The sequence below is a fragment of the Canis aureus genome, chromosome 31 (assembly GCF_053574225.1).
Source record: "Canis aureus isolate CA01 chromosome 31, VMU_Caureus_v.1.0, whole genome shotgun sequence".
In the NCBI taxonomy this organism is placed as follows: Eukaryota; Metazoa; Chordata; class Mammalia; order Carnivora; family Canidae; genus Canis; species Canis aureus.
Window position 1 is genome coordinate 21,186,773 of NC_135641.1, and position 17,889 is coordinate 21,204,661.

Below are 17,889 nucleotides of genomic sequence, written 5' to 3' on the forward strand. Positions count from 1 at the left end.
GTTTCCTGGGTGAAGCAGGAACTGAATATTATGAGCAGTTCGCATTTCTTAGGCATTCTTAATATATTTTTGAAATTCGAGTGAAGATGACTACACCAGAAGGGCAGTTTCTGTGATCCCCAACTATCTCATCACTTGTGCATTGAGGGCATTTAACATATCTAAATAAGTACAAAATGCAAACCTCTTAGGGGTGGTGGAAGGGGAGGTGGGCGGGGGGTGGGGGTGACTGAGTGATGGGCACTGAGGTGGACACTTGACGGGATGAGCAGTGGGTATTACTCTATATGTTGGCAAATTGAACACCAATAAAAAATAAATTTAAATTAAAAAAATGCAAACCTCTAACCTTTTTTTAAATCAACATTCAAAAGCCTATCTAGACAAAGCCTGTGACTTAGTCTCCGAAAAGGAAAAAGAAATATTTTGAGTTAAGGCTGTACGTTTTAATTTAAATCTTTACTAGCTTTTGTTCAAATTGATAAAACCTTAATGCTTTTTCAAAAACTTTTAACTTATTGTTTTTCTGTCATTTCATGAAAACCCAGAAGTCAAAACTGTGAAAAAAAAAATACTATTTATTAAATAAATGATCACAGTTATTTTTGTGGATACTTTTACTTAGAAATTTGAGACATCTTTTTTCAAGGTTTGCATTTTGTACTTACTTAGATATGTTAAATGCCCTCAATGCACAAGTGATAAGATAGTTGGGGATCACAGAAGCTGCCCTTCTGGTGTAGTCATCTTCACTCGAATTTCAAAAATATATTAATATTTAGGTATGGACTGTGCTGAAAAATGTAAATAAAATAACGTCATAAGTATATCCATATAAATATATGAAAAATACATTTTGTGTAATTCTAATTGTGTGACTAAAACATCTGACAACTGGCCATCTGACAACTGTTGACATTTTTAAATCCTTATTCTTTCTACTATTAAAAAACACAATAGCTAAACTTTTAATTGATGAGTTTGTCACTGCCTAAATTCATCACCCACGGGCTTATAATTTCTCAGCATTCGGCACATCTTAAAGTCTACTAAATTGATGTTTAAAAGTGATTATGCCTGGGGCGCCTGGATGGCTCAGGCAGCTAAGTGTCCCAATTCTTGATTTTTAGCTCAGGCTTGATCTTGGAGTTGTGAGTTCAAGCCCTGCAATAGACACTACACTGGGTGTGGAGCCCACTTTTAAAAAAGTGATTAGGCTTTACTCTTTACTCAATAGTTTCTAAACATTATTTCTGTAAATAATTTGTGTCACCACTAAGGCAAATAAAAATCACTGAGTTAAAGGTATTTTTATACATAGAGAAGTCATCTGAAATACTAGATTTCAAAAATTTTTTTTTTAATTTTTATTTATTTATGATAGTCACAGAGAGAGAGAGAGAGGCAGAGACATAGGCAGAGGGAGAAGCAGGCTCCATGCACCGGGAGCCTGATGTGGGATTCGATCCTGGGTCTCCAGGATCGCGCCCTGGGCCAAAGGCAGGCGCCAAACCGCTGCGCCACCCAGGGATCCCCTGAAATACTAGATTTCAGACTTGAGTGGCAGAGCAGAGAGTAGTGTCCTTACAGATTTAATTTGATTTTGAAATAGAACAGTGCATTAAATACCTAAAAGAAACATGTAAGCAGGGTGAAACCAAATGATGTTAAGTTTACACATTAAGTCTAGCAAGAAGCACAAGTAGGCTCAATAGGCAGCTTGATAACAGGTGTGGTATTTGATAATTAACAAAGTTTTTCCTTTGTGGATTGGGGAATATTAAACCAAAACTTCTAAGGCAAGAGAGAACAATGGAGAAATTTGATTTTTTTGTTCTGTGATTTAAGATCATAATCTGTTTTAGTTATAGAACTATATTGTTATGTCTGACGCTAAGGTTTGTTGTTGTTTTTTAAGATTTTATTTACTCATGAGAGAGAGAGAGGCAGAGACACAAGCAGAGGGAGAAGCAGGCTCCTCACAGGGAGCCCAATGTGGGACTCAATCGGATCCCAGGATTCCAGGATCATGCCTTGAGCCAAAGGCAGACACTCAACTGCTGAGCCACCCAGGCGTCCCCACTGCTAAGTTTTTCATCATTAGACACTTCTTATTTTTTTTCTCTCATTAATGACAGTCGGTGTATTGACCATTTGAGCTCTAGTAAACGAGATAATCACTACTTGCTATAATCCTAGACAAAGAAATTTAAGTGTCAGTTGGTTTCTGGTGGCTATGGTGGGTAAATATATTCTTGGTGATTCCATTAAGAAATTTAAAATGTTGAAAATAACATCTTGTTTATTTACTATTTCTTAAATTATTTCATTCAGCTATGTAAAATAAACTCTTCTTCCTCCCCTCAAAAGAAAAGAACAGAACATCTTAAAGACTGGACTTTAAATACTGTATTTGCAAAACTTGGTTCAGGAACCGCTCACTACTACGAGTAAAGCTTTAAATTGAAATTTTAGGAGTATGAATTTATAGTTTCTAAAAAGTCATTAAATAGAAAGTTTCAGCTGAGTGAAGTAAGTCAGTCGGAGAAGGACAAACATTATATGTTCTCATTCCTGTGGGGCATATAAATAATAGTGAAAGGGAATATAAGGGAAGGGAGAAGAAATGTGTGGGAAATATCAGAAAGGGAGACAGAACGTAAAGACTGCTAACTCTGGGAAACGAACTAGGGGTGGTAGAAGGGGAGGAGGGCGGGGGGGTGGGAGTGAATGGGTGACGGGCACTGGGGGTTATTCTGTATGTTGGTAAATTGAACACCAATAAAAAATAAATTTAAAAAAATAGAAAGTTTCAAATAAATTAGCTTTTGAGAAAATAGGGTAAAAATATCTGAAATTTATAAAAAACCGCATGGTTTTATGTAGTGCCGTATTCAGTATAATTTTCTAGTCATTTTAAATAATAAACTTACTGTGTTGTACTTTTCTGGCTTTCCTTCTGTTGCTTTACTTTATGTCTTATAGCTTTATATATCTTTAAAGATAAACCTCTTTTTGGTTAGTCTTCTGATTGTCTTTATGTTTCCTGCCCTCTAAATTTGAGAAAATGGAGTAATGTAGAACATAGTATGTGGCAATTCACTACCACTAGTTGTAGGGACCACATTAGTGAAAATGTTGGTTTCCTTTGCTCTTTGGTATTAATATTTAAAGCTCCTCCTTAATTCACACCATCTTTAAGACTGATGGTAATTTCTTTATTTTGTATAGGATTCCTGCATCCTAAAGGAAGATTAAGCTTGGTTGCAGTATAGCTACACTCTAAATCAATTCTGATATTATAGCTCCTTTGGGCTTTGTACACTGACCTCTTCTGTCCCTTGCCCTTACCTATTAGGTCAAAATGCCTTAATGAATTGCCTTGCCCTTGTCCTCCTTAAGGTAACAATTCTAGACCAGATCAGTCATGAGAAAATCTCCAATCTGTGTTTTCAGCAAAACACTGAAAATTTGAATCTATTTTAGTATCAGTTCTGGAGTTCCGTTCTTTTATTTCTTTATCTTTTTAAATTTATTTAAGTAATCTCTACACCTAGTGGGGGGCTCGCGAATTCACAACCACAAGGTGGAGTCACATGCTCTAGTGACAGAGCCAGGTACCCCAACCATCAGCGTCCTGAATTGGATTTGGATCCAATTTTTGCAACTCCAGTGCCAGACAGAAAAACAAATGTTTCTTCACTTGACTTGGATGCCTGCATTGGCGCGGAATTTTATTGCCCCCTGGGAAAAAAACACTTACTTAGCTAGGATTAACAATCTCCTAATTTGACCTAGTTGAAATACTCTAATACCAAGGGTAAACACATGTTAGACTTACTTCTGAGAGTAAGGAAACATTTCAAAGTAACTTCACAACTGTAGCATAATCAGGGCATAGAGGTATGTGTGTGTGTACATATGTAGGAAAAAGTCGGTAGTCCATATCTTGGTTTTTGTGATCAACTTTTGTTATTTGCCTTAACTTGTTAAGACTTTATGAGTTCTGTTTGTAGCTATCTGGGCCAGAAACCAGAACTATTTGTGTTTAAATACTATTGTTATTCTGTGCACAGTTCCAAGGTTGTAGTATTTTCTCTTAAGCATTTATCTCCTTCCCATCCACCAAAAGAAAAGTTTATAAAGTCTAACAAAGCAGAAGAAATAATGCAATTATATATTAAAAGGTTTTAAAAATAATTATTTGGGAGTCTGTATGGATCTTTATAACTAAAGATTAAAAACTAAAAATTCTTTCCTGAATTACCAAGATATTTTCTGATACTCTCAAACTGATTCCATAGTTTTATAATACATAATGACTAAACTCTGCATTTTTATAGTGTTGATAGACCAACTCAGAATTATTTAATGGCCCCAAACTCAGATGAGACCTCAATTACCAGACACTCTTCAAATATCCATTGTAGAGTTATCATAGGATATATATTTTGTCCTCCGAGGGCCACCAATTGGCTTGCTATTGACACAAATCTTTGTTTAATCATCTTTCAAGAAACTTTATTCCAAGATGATATTGTCAAGGAAGCTGATAAATAAGGAAACTAATTTATATATAAGATAGCATAAAATTATTAATTTGCTTTAAGGAATTGTCATTCAGAAATGATTTTCTACATGAAAGTAAATTTTTAACCTATGCAAAAGTCAGAAACTGAAGTCTAAAAACTTTTTTCAATGTATTAATAAATGCCAACTATGCATTAAGTGATTAGTATCTGTAATATATTGCTGTTCTCTATTTTAGGTGTGGAAATTAAAACAACACAACAATTTTGACTGGGGATTTGATCAAGCAAATGCTAAGAAGGTATTTATAGTGATTTATAAAATATCTAAGGGGTTCCTGGATGGCACAGTTGGTTAAGTATCTGACTTTTGGTTTTGGCTTAGGTTGTGATCTCAAGTTCATGAGATCGAGCCCTGCTTCAGGCTCCATGCTCAGAGTAGAGTCTGCTTGGGATTCTCTCTCCCTCTGCCTCTCCCACTTGTATTTTTTCTCTCTCTCTCTCTCTAAAATAAATATATAGGGGATCCCTGGGTGGCGCAGCGGTTTGGCGCCTGCCTTTGGCCCAGGGCGCGATCCTGGAGACCCGGGATCGAGTCCCACGTCGGGCTCCCGGTGCATGGAGCCTGCTTCTCCCTCTGCCTGTGTCTCTGCCTCTCTCTCTCTCACTGTGTGCCTATCATAAATAAATAAAAAAATAAATAAATAAAATAAATATATAAATATTTTTTAAAAGCCTGAACATTGTTATTAGAGAATCTAAACCATTTTCCTTTCTTTAACCAGGGATTACTTAAGCCAATCAGAGTAATGGGGAACAATTCTATCCTCAAGATCATAAAAGAAAACAGTGTCTTAGTTATTTCTGATACCAAATAAAGTATCTACTCTTTTTAGCTCCTCCCTGATATCCTCAGTCCCTCTTCTACATTTTTCTCTAGCCTTAGAGATACTAAAATAAGTTATTTCTCTTCAGTTTTCTGAGACATAGGCAAAAAACTTTTTTTTTTTTTTTTTAAGATTTTACTTACTCATGAGAGACACAGAGAGAGGCAGAGATGTAGGCAGAGGGAAAAATAGGCTCCCTGCAGGAAGCCCAATGTGGGACTCAATCCCAAGACCCCTTCACCTTCAGCTCAGGAACAATCATCAAGCTACCCAGACATCCCCAAAAACAATTTTAAATCCACCTAGCAATCAGGAACTAGGTCTACAACATACATGAGTTCAGTTGGAAATGACCCCTAGAGTTTCTTTAACCAGAAGAATCCTGTTAAGAAAAAATTTCCTTTCAAGTGAGAGTATCACTTCAGGAATAAAGCGCCTGAAGAAATGAGGGAGAGAAAGAAAGATACTAGCTTTTCTAGACAAATCAAGTGACTCTGGCAATCAGCCCCTGACATGACAGTCTGATCACCCTTGCATTTGCTACCTTTACCTAGATAAAACTTTGTCATTATATTTCTTTGGAACAAACATTTTCCCCTCTTATTTTGTCTAGAGACGCTTACTTAATTGCTTACTTTTTCCTGCAGGGAATGATGATGCTTTGATATTTGCTTAATTTTTTTTAAGATTTTATTTATTTATGAGAGACAGACACACGCAGAGGAAGAAGGCGGCTCTGTGCAAGGAGCCCGATGCGGGACCTGATCCCGGATTCTGGGATCATGCCCTAAGCCCAAGGCAGATGCTCAACCACTGAGCCACCCGTGTCCCAGTATTTGCTTAATTTTTAGAAGAATTCTGTCATTTATGTTTGCTTGATTATGTATGAATTCGTTTATTATAAATCTTGAACCTATATTAGATATTAGATAACTCTGAGATATGATTAAACTTGTCTTTACATTTTTAACTATTAATAGTTAAAATACTTCATTTGTGTAAAATGGGAAAACAAAAGCTTGCAAATTACATCTGGAACCCCAAAAGACACACTTTGAAATGCAGCTCATATTTCTAAAACCTTCCCGTGTAACTTATTTACCCTATCATCAATAGGAAGAGTTTTACATTTTGTCTTGTGGAGACTGGTTAATGGGAGAGTTCTTAGAACGTCTAGAGAAAGTGAGGATGTACAAAAAGTCAGGCCAAAGCTGGTTAGAAGGAAGCAGCTCGGGAAGCCTGGGTGGCTCAGCGGTTGAGCACCTGCCTTCGACCCAGGGTGTGATCCTGGAGTCCCGAGATAGAGTCCCACATCGGGCTCCCTACATGGAGCCTGCTTCTCTCTCGGCTTATGTCTCTGCCTCTCTCTCTGTGTCTCTCTCATGAATAAATAAACTCTTAAAAAAAAAAAAAAAAGGAAACAGCTCATATCTATGAGATAGCCTCTCTTAACATAGAAAGCAGTAAAATATCTTGTTGCTGTTGAATACTTTGTAATAGCACATGATTTTATAGCTTTTCTAATCCAAGATTTTCAGTTTTACACTGGGCGAAAGCAGTGGAAGATCTTTCATCAGTCAAGAGTGAAGGAACCAGCTATGAGGATAACATTTGGAAAATAGGATAAAAAGATAAACCCTTAACTGCTATTAAAGTTTTCATCAGCTTTGTATAATACATAACTCCATCTGCTATCCCTAAATTTATCAGATATAGATACCAGATAACAAATACCAGACACAGTAAGATTATTGGATACCAAAAGCAGAGAATCTTTTCGTTTGTTTTCTTACTTGTCCCTTTTAGCCAAAAGGAAAATTCTTGCAGTATGTTATTTTGTTTTGCACTTTGTATGTATTCCTTTGCATTGTTTTGCATTCATTAAACACTTGAGAAGGGACACCTGGGTGGCTTAGTCAGTTGGGCATCTGATTTCTGCTCAGGTCATGATCTCAGGTTTGTGGGATCGAGCTTGGCATCTGGCTCTGTGCTCAGGACAAAGTCTGCTTGGGACACTCTCTTCACTCTCCCCTTACTCTTCCTCCACTCATGAGCACTCTCGCTCCCGCACTTTGTCTCTCTCTCTCTCTCTCAAATATGTGAATAAATAAAAAAAATATTTAAATACTGAGAGTACAAAAATGTGAAACAGAAAAGGCAGCAAGTTCAAGATTTTTGTGGTTATTAATGCCAGTAATAACATCACTAGTCAAAAAAATAATTTGTGAATTTTTTGAACCTGAAATGCAATAAGAATTTAAATTAAGCTGATTTGAAGATAAATTTTTTTTTAAGATTTTATTTATTTATTCATGACAGAGAGAGAGGCAGAGACACAGGCAGAGGGAGAAGCAGGCTCCATGCAAGGAGCCCAACATGGGACCCTATGTATGGTCTCCAGGATCATACCCTGGGCTGAAGGCAGCGCTAAACCGCTGAGCCACTGAGGCTACTCTAAAGATAAATTCTTGATTTGGGAAGCTGACTTGTGACTAAATCAACCATGATTTGAATCTAGCTTGGTGTAAAGCATTAAGGTTAAAATAAGTTATGTTCCATATCATGTTTGTTTATGTTTATCATAATTGAATGCTTATCACTTGTGATATTACATGCTTTGAACCTTTTTTGGTTTCAACAACAAAAAATTGGCTTCAGGCACAGGAGATCAGTTTCTGTGTATTGAACTATTACTGAGATAATTTCAGATTAAAAGCATATTTGAGATATGTGCTGTTGCCCATGAAGAGCTTGTAATTTAGAAATGATGATTTGTACTATAAGTGAATTTTTACAGTTTAACCCATGTATATGTGCACGTATTTGTGGATGGCACACACATGCATGGGCAGCCATAACCCAAGAAGTTGAATGACCTGCAGTGAGGCAAACATGAATTTTAGTCAAGAAAATCTCAAAAGAGATGGGAAGAAACCTCTCCCATTTTTTAGTTCATGATATAATACATTTTAAAACTAATAGTAATTGACATTACTTCAAAAACCAGTTATTCATAAGCATTCTCTTAGGTTTATTTTTATTTGTGTGTTTATTTAAATAGGTCTTCTACATGAGTTTCCACTGCTATAACTGTTTCATTATATTATAAACATTGTTACACATTTAGAAAATAAATGACATATATATTTGATTTTTTATTATTATTATTTTTTAAATATTTATTTATTTATTTATGATATATAGAGAGAGGCAGAGACACAGGAGGAGGGAGAAGCAGGCTCCACTCCGGGAGCCCAACACGGGACTCGATCCCGGGACTCCAGGATTGCACCCTGGGCCAAAGGCAAGCGCTAAACCACTGAGCCACCCAGGGATCCCAACATATATATTTGAATACTTAGAATTTTCTGTTTGTTTTCTTAAACTTAGAAATGGGGGTAAAGTTTATCCCTATCAGTCTTTCACTTACTTGGTAAATAGTTCCTGCCTATTTAGAAAAATCTGTCTTAATCCTGTATATAAAGCCCTAAGGCTATAAACCAACTCTTTTGTTAATTGTAGTAACAACCTCATAAGGTTTTTGGGATGTTTAAATTAAATCTATATGAAGAGGGATGCCTGGGTGGCTCAGCAGTTCAGTATCTGCCTTTGGCTCAGTGCATGATCCTGCAGTCCCAGGATCGAGTCCCACGTTGGGCTTCCTGTAGGGAGCCTGCTTCTCCCTCTGCCATGTCTCTGCCTCTGTCTCTCTCTCTGTGTCTCTTCATGAATAAATCAATAAAATCTTTTTTAAAAATTAATAGATTTATATGAAGAATTTAGAAAGTTGGGGCACCTGAGTGGTTCAGTTGGTTGGATGTCCAACTCTTGGTTTTGGCTGGGGTCTTGATTTCAGGGGTGGTGAGATCAAGCCCTGTGTTGGGCTCTCTGCTGAGAGGAGAATCTGCTTGAGGATTTCCTTCCCCCCTCAAATAAGGAAATCTTTTTAATTTTTTAAAATATTTATTTATTTGGGAAAGAGAAAGCAGGGGAAGGACAGAGGGAGAGGGAAAGAATCTCAAGCAGACTGCCTTCTGAGCACAGAGCCCCATGTGAGGCTTGATCTCATGACCCTGAGATCATGACCTGAGCTAAAATCAAGAGTCACTTAACGACTGACCCACCCAGGCACCCCAATAAATAAATTTTTTTTTGAAAAGAGAATTTAGAAAGTGCCAGGCACACAGCAAGCAGTTAAAAAAAAAAAAAAAAAAAGATTAGTGTTGCTGTGTTTTTTTTGTATTTTAATGTATATAAGAAAATACAGCCCCCATGATATCGTCAAACCAGTTAATACAGATTTGGCTCTTACTAGTTCCTACAGCCTTACCTGGTAGATTTCCAAGAATTTCCTCAGTTTTTACCAGAATTCTTAGAGAGAACCAAAATAACTCTTCTTCCTTCATTTTAGGACTTTTTAAATCCACACAGTCCATATGAACACAGCAGGAATTTCTCTATCAGCATTCTGCTTCTGAATTCCCCCACCTGGTGATCCCAAGTGAAAATAGTATTTGTTTTACTTGCATCTTTATTCCATTTGTCTGATAAAATTGCTTGAATTTTTTTCTGGTTTTACCTGCAAAATTAGGAGATAAATAGAGGAATGGAAGAAAAAAAAGATGCTGTGCGTGCAAACATTTAGGTGTCCTTCACGTTATTACAACCAGGTACTTTTCCTTAACAGTAGGAATAGCCTGGTGTACATCTGCCCAGGGAAAATCCTATCATCTAGACTTGAGGAAGATTAAGTGCTAATTTATATGAAGAGATAAAAATTTCATGGAAATTTAAGTGGGAACCGTGCTGTCTATACCAGTGTGGCATCATATCACCTACGCTACCTTATTATTTATCTTTTTGTGAATATGCTTTATCTCAACTATATTTTTTTTAAAAAACTCAACAGTAATATCTTACATCTCTGAAAACTATAGACAGAGTACAGTATCCTGACGGTGGTAGGTTAACAAGTATTTGTTGATGATGCTAGAAGTGGAAGTGACAAACTCAGTGAGGGAATTGATGAAAGTTGGAAGTAAGTAGTGAATATTGTGACTAGGATATCTGGGTCATTAGAGTGATTGAGAAAAGAAGGCAAATATAATAAATCAGCATATGAAAAAAAGAATATAATAGAATGAGTTGCTTCTTGATTTTTATTTCATGTTTTCTTATTATGTCACATAAAGGTTTTTAACGGGGTACAATTTTTTATGTGATTGGGTATACAAAATGCAGGGTTTGTTTTTTTAAGATTTATTTATTTTTAGAGAGTACATGCATGCACATGAGCAGGGGGAGGGGCAGAGAGAGAGAATCTTAGAAGCAGACTCCCTGCTGAGTGTTGAGCCTGATGAGGGTCTTGATATCAAGACTACTGAGATCATGACCTGAGCTGAAGCCAGGAGTTGGACATATAATCAACTGAGCCACCCAGGAACCCCACAAAATACAGTCCTCAATTAAGATTGTTAATCTCAAGTCTTGATTTTTTTGTGGCTTATGAATGTAGGACAGCATTTTATTTGGGGGTTATCTTTGATGTCCATAAACCTTTATGATGCCATAGTTAGGCCTGGATGTCTGACTATTGAACTATTTCTGAAAGAAGCTGAGACCTTTAGAAGGAATTGTATATGAGATTATGAGAGCATAAGAATAGTTGAGAGATTCTGAGTGCTCTTAAGCAGGTTACAGATAACATTTTGGATCACATATTAACGTATGGTAATGTGTGGGATTCCTGGGTGGCTCAGCGGTTGAGCATCTGCCTTGGGCTCAGGGTGTGATCCTGGAGTCCCAGGATTGAGTCCTATATCGGGCTCCCTGCATGGAGCCTGTTTCTCCCTCTGCCTATGTCCCTGCCTCTTTCTCTTTGTGTCTGTCATGAATGGATGAAGTGAAATCTTTAAAAAAACAAACTTATGGTGATGTGAAAAGAAAGTAACAGTAGGAGAACCACCTTAAGAATCAAAACTTAAGGGATGCCTGGGTGGCTCAGCGGTTGAGCATCTCTCTTTCACTCAGGGTGTGATCCCGGGATCTGGGATCGAGTCCCACATCGGGCTCTCTGTGAGGAGCCTGCCTCTCCCTCTGCCTGTGTCTCTGCCTCTCTGTCTCCCATGAATAAATAAATGAATCTTAAAAAAAGAATCAAAACTTAAGAGAATTGGTAGCTATAACCCAGGGCCTCAGTCCATTAGTTTATCTATTCATATTCATTTCTGACAGTTCGGGGATGTTTCTTATTAGCTAAAGGGAAAGAAGGATATAGGTACGTGTGTTTTAAAGATCTGAAAACAAAACACTACATATTTGTAGTGGAAAGGAAATAGTGAAATAGAGAAAAAAATATAGATCACTTAATATTTTGGCATATGTGCCTCCCTTTTTCTTTCTTTCCCTAAATGCTGATACATTTTCTATTTTTTATCATATGTTTTATGATCTGTTTTACACTTACTATCTGATTAATACTTCCTTGTGTCATTAAATAGTCTATATAATTTTAAGTGGCTGCATAGACTATCTTCAAACCTCAAGATGCAGTAGGGTTTAAGTAATCTATTGCAGGGCATTTAGATTTTTGTAAGTATTTTCTGTTAATACAACATTGAACATTTCTGTAGATAAATCTTTCCACATATTCCTGATTATTTCCTGAGAATAGATTGTTAGAAAGGGGCTTGCTGGTCAAACAATATACTTTTTTTTTTTTAAGTAATCTCTGTACCCAACATGGAGCTCGAATTTACAACTACAAGATCAAGAGTTAACATGCTCTACTGACCAAGCCAGCGAGGTGCCCCAATGTACGTTTCTTTAAAGGCTATTGATAAATATAACTGAATTCTTCTTTTATAATACCATATTAAGATAATAAACATTTACATTAGGATTCTGAATGTAGTCAAATTCTTCGTCTTATAGCATTCCAACTTAACTCTATGGTCAGTAGATAAAACCCAATTCTGTAAAAGGAGACAGGTTTTTATTTATCAATTTTTATTAAAATGAGAGTATTCTAAGTAAGATATATTAATTATATGATTTTGTTGTAGTGTTTACACCAAAATGAGACTATGTAGTTTGAATGCTGCATTTTTTTATATATTGAAATGTGTTTTTGTTTTGTTTTGTTTTTTACTTTTAGCCACATAAAAAGGATCCTTAACAGTCATTTCTCAACAATTATATAGTCAACTGATGTAACAATGGTACTAATATTGGGACGAAGACTAAACAGAGAGGATCTCGGGGTGCGTGATTCCCCAGCAACTAAGCGTAAAGTTTTTGAAATGGACCCTAAATCTCTGACAGGCCATGAGTTTTTTGACTTCTCTTCAGGATCATCCCATGCTGAAAATATACTCCAGATATTCAATGAATTCCGAGACAGCCGCTTATTCACAGACGTCATCATTTGTGTGGAAGGCAAAGAATTTCCTTGCCATAGAGCTGTTCTCTCAGCCTGTAGTAGCTACTTCAGAGCTATGTTTTGTAATGACCACAGAGAAAGCCGAGAAATGTTGGTTGAGATCAATGGTATTTTAGCTGAAGCCATGGAATGTTTTTTGCAGTATGTTTATACTGGAAAGGTAAAGATCACTACAGAGAATGTACAGTATCTTTTTGAAACATCAAGTCTCTTTCAGATTAGCGTTCTTCGTGATGCTTGTGCCAAGTTCTTAGAGGAGCAACTTGATCCTTGTAACTGCTTAGGAATCCAGCGCTTTGCTGATACCCATTCTCTCAAAACACTCTTCACAAAATGCAAGAATTTTGCATTACAGACGTTTGAAGATGTGTCCCAGCATGAAGAATTTCTTGAGCTTGACAAAGATGAGCTTATTGATTATATTTGTAGTGATGAACTTGTTATTGGTAAAGAGGAGATGGTTTTTGAAGCCGTCATGCGTTGGGTCTATCGTGCTGTTGATCTGAGAAGACCACTGTTACATGAGCTCCTGACACATGTGAGACTCCCTCTTTTGCATCCTAACTACTTTGTGCAAACAGTTGAGGTGGACCAATTGATCCAGAATTCTCCTGAGTGTTATCAGCTGTTGCATGAAGCAAGACGGTACCACATACTTGGGAATGAAATGATGTCCCCAAGGACTAGGCCACGCAGGTGAGAAAATGATTTATAAATGAACTACAACATAATTATCAAAAGTTTTTATTTTTAAAATATTTTTTAGCCTCCTGAGTGAAATCTCAGAGTAGTCCTATGTATTGTCTTTGTGTGGCTTTATATAATCTATAATACTGTTTTTGAGTCATGTAAATGATTAAAATGTCTCTCCCTCCCCCCTAAAAGTTTTTTTTTAAAAAGTCTCTCCCAATGAAGACTAGATTCAACAATAGCATTCTTTGTTATTCTGAGCTATGAAGGGGGTATTCCAAAGTGTCTTTACAACTATGAATGCCTCAACGTATTTCTGCTTATTTCTCTTAATCTTTGTAGGATCTCAAATCACTCCACTTTTCTTTCCAAAGAGTCTTTGGAGATAAAGTAGACTAAAGGCTTTAGTAGACTCTCTTGTACTGCCTCTACATATAAAAAACAATTGGCAGGGGTGCCCTCAAGGCTAAGTTGGTTAAGTATCTGACTCTTGATTTTGGCGTCAGGTCACGACCTCAGGGTCATGAGATCAAGCCCCACATTGGACTCAGCATTCTGAGGAGTCTGAGATTTTCTCTCTCTCTCAAATAAAATAAAATTAAATAAATAAATAGATAAATAGGCAAATTCACAGACTTCCTTGTATCCTAACAGATGACTTGAAATATAAAGGTGAAGTAAGTAAGCTGGTATATATTGGGTGGATTTTTGGATGTAAAACCCAGGTTTCAGATCTCTTCTTATTGCCACAGTTATTTAATGTCAATGTCAATTTTTAAATTTTTTTCTGATTTTTTTTTAAGATTTTATTCATTTGTTTATGAGAGAGAGAGAGGCAGAGACATAGGCAGAGGGAGAAGCAGGCTCCATTCAGGGAGCCTGATGTGGGACTCGATCCCGGGACTCCAGGATCACGCCCTGAGCCAAAGGCAGATGCCCAACTGCTGAGCCACCCAGGCATCCCAATTTTTTTCTGATTATATAAATTATATTATTAAAGAGAATTTGGAAAATTTATGTTTAGAATAGGAATTTAGTTCAGTATTATACTTGTATTGTCTTATAGTACATTATTTCAGTAAAACATACAGATTTTAATTCATAAGCTATAGAAAAATAATATCCATGTCTTAATATTTGAAGAAGTAATATTAAATATACTATGAATAAGCAAGAAATGGCTATTGTGAGAAATAAATTGTGGTAAAAACATACAGCATAATTGTGGTAAAAACATACAGCATAAATGTATCATCTTAACCAATTTTAATAAGTGTACCACTCGGGATCCCTGGGTGGCGCAGCGGTTTGGCGCCTGCCTTTGGCCCAGGGCGTGATCCTGGAGACTGGGATCGAATCCCACGTCAGGCTCCCAGTGCATGGAGCCTGCTTCTCCCTCTGCCTATGTCTCTGCCTCTCTCTTTCTCTCTCTGTGACTATCATAAATAAATAAAAATTTAAAAAATAAAATAAAATAAAATAAAATAAATAAGTGTACCACTCAGTAGTGTTAAATATATTCACGTTGTTGTGAAACTGGTGATTTTTATTTTCTCATATTATCTCCACTTTTCCTATAAATTTACTAGAGCATAGCTCTCAAACCAAAATTTTAGCTTTGATTTTGATTATTATTGTTTTGGAATGTGATTAAAATTCAGCATATTGGATCCCTGGGTGGCACAGCGGTTTGGCACCTGCCTTTGGCCCAGGGCGCGATCCTGGAGACCCGGGATTGAATCCCACGTCGGGCCCCCGGTGCATGGAGCCTGCTTCTCCCTCTGCCTATCTCTCTGCCTCTCTCTCTCTCTCTCTCTCTCTCTCTCTCTGTGACTATCATAAATAAATTTTAAAAATTAAAAAAAAATAAAATTCAGCATATTATGAAGATAGCACCCTTTAAAATCTACACTAGTTTGAATATAGCAAGATTTAGTCTGTTTCCTCATATCTAAAATGAGAATGATGATAAATAGTATTTATCTCACAAGCTCTGCCACTGAAACTATTAAATGCAGTCATCCTTAAGGTACTCATCATAGAAAGTGGTGCATAGAAGTACTTAAAAATTATTATTTATGTAGTGTAACATAAGTCTGACTGACTTTAAGAAAATTCCAAGAGCACCTGGTTGACACTGCTAGTTAAGTGTCTGACTTTTGGTTTCCGCTCAGGTCCTATCAGGATCTTGAGATCAAGCCTGGCGTGGGGCTCCCCTCTCAGCTCACAGTCTTCTTAAGACTCTCTTTCCCTCTTCCTCTGCCCCTCCCTCCCCTACGTGCACATTCATGCACATGGTCTCTCTAAAATAAATTTTAAAAACTCCCAGTACTTAACAGGCTGAACTTTTTATAAATTGGATACGATATTGGGTGATTATTACAAAAACTAATGTAATATTTCTTTGTATTTGTGTTACAGTGCATGTTTTTCTTCAAAGTCAACTGAATTTAGTGAAAATAATTGCTTTATAAGAAAAATATACTTTCAGTTTTTTAACAAAGGACACAAAACATTTAATTTTCTTACATACATATATTAATTTTTTAAGTTGTTACTTTTTTTAAGGACTATTAAGAAAATTGAGTATTTTTTTTCCAAACAGAATCCCCTTACAGCAGACAGAATGGTTTTGGGTCAAACAGGAGTGATAATAACTTTCCTGTGTATATCTCCTATATATACATAGGATTAGAATTAGAGACCAAGGAGTATATGTTGTAAAATCAAATTAAGTTATTTATTATTAACATTATTTATAAAACTATGACCTAAATGAAATAAGATTGCAGCCTAAAGGTCTTTAGGCTGGGGCACCTCGGTAGCTCAGTCGTTTAGGCATCTGCCTTTGGCTCCTATCATGGCCCAAAAGTCCTGGGATTGAGCCCCGCATCATGCTCCCTCCCCAAGCAGGGAGCCTGCTTCTCCCTCTCCCTCTGCCCTTCCCCTTGCTTGTAAGCTCTCTGGCTCTATCTCTCTCTCTCAAATAAATCTTAAAAAAATAAAAAGTTAATTAGGCCTAGGTAATAAATAGATAATTTTTCAATTCACTTATATATATATTTTAAAGATTTTATTGATTTATTTCGGGGGGGTAGAGTATGCGTAAGCATACATGCACATAAGAGCAGGAGGAAGGAGAAGCAAACTCCTTGCTAAGCAGGAAGCCAATGTGGGGCTCCATCCCAGGACACTGGGATCGTAACGTTATCCCAAGGTAGACACTTAACTGAGCCATCCAGGCACCTCTAATTTTTTTTTTTAAGATTTTATTTATTTATTCATAGAGACAGAAAAAGAGAGAGGCAGAGACACAGGCAGAGGGAGGAGAAGCAGGCATCATACAGAGAGCCCTACGTGGGACTCGATCCAGGGTCTCCAGGATCACGCCCTGGGCTGCAGGCGGCGCTAAACCCCTGCGCCACCGGAGCTGCCTAGGCACCCCTAATTTTATTTGATTTGTAAAAATGTATTTTACATCCAATTTCTAAGGAAATCAATCCATTTCATATAATGAAACACATCTATATATATGATTGCGATGTCATCTTTCTTTAGGGGGCAAGTAGGAAAAAACCAAACTATAGTTACATGGAATTTGCAGACTGTTGTAATTATAATAGAAGATACCTCTTTTATGTAGATATTGCATGAGGAATGTAAAAAGAAATCCTTTATTTTACAACTCTACCATCACCTCCTATTCCTTATATTCCTTCACACTTACCTGTTACTGCATATTAGTACCAATCACTAGGAATTTGATTATCTGAACAATGTGTATTGTTTGTCAGGTTTCCCTCTTTCTGAGAAACTCCAAACTTCTTTGAAAGAGTAGTGATGTCTCTACTTCAACTACAGTTCACTCTTTTGACTTTCTCCGCACTCTACTGAAACTCCTCTCAATCAGGCCATCATTCACCTTCTATTTGTTGTTAGCCTCTTTTCAATCTTTATTCACCTTGATCTCTCTTTAGGAATTGACTTTATCAATCGCTTTACTTTTTCTTGAAACTCCTCTATTAGCTTCCAGAACATCGTTTTCCTCATGATCCTCTTTTCCAGCTGCTCTTTTTCCATTTGATGGTTCTATATCTAGCCTTCGAAATGTTGATGATCCCCTTGGTTCACATCTCTCTGTCATGCCTTATATCACATCTTCCTAGGTGTTCTCATCTACTTTCTTGGTTTTAATTACCATGCATGCTATTGACTATCAAACCTATAACTCCAGTCCAGATTTTTTTTTCATTTGTTCATCTACTCATTCAACCAATTTTTTAAAAATTTTATTTATTTATCTGTTTAGGATGTGTCTTTAAAACAGTAACATAGTCAAAAT

At 36.7% G+C, this 17,889-nt stretch overlaps 1 protein-coding gene across 6 annotated transcripts in view; it reads left to right on the top strand.

The window, feature by feature from the left end:
* KLHL24 (kelch like family member 24) overlaps positions 1–17,889 on the top strand; it is a 38,467-nt gene that overhangs the window by 1,915 nt on the left and 18,663 nt on the right. For 3 of the 6 annotated variants that reach the window (XM_077879837.1, XM_077879842.1, XM_077879839.1), the window contains exons 2-3: positions 4,769–4,831; positions 12,573–13,553. In XM_077879837.1, coding sequence (XP_077735963.1) covers positions 12,634–13,553 — 920 coding nt within the window. In that variant the 5' untranslated portion in view covers positions 4,769–4,831; positions 12,573–12,633. Of the gene's footprint in view, positions 1–4,768; positions 4,832–12,140; positions 12,232–12,572; positions 13,554–17,889 lie in introns of all 6 variants that reach the window. The other 3 variants (XM_077879838.1, XM_077879841.1, XM_077879840.1) reach the window with 2 other exon arrangements.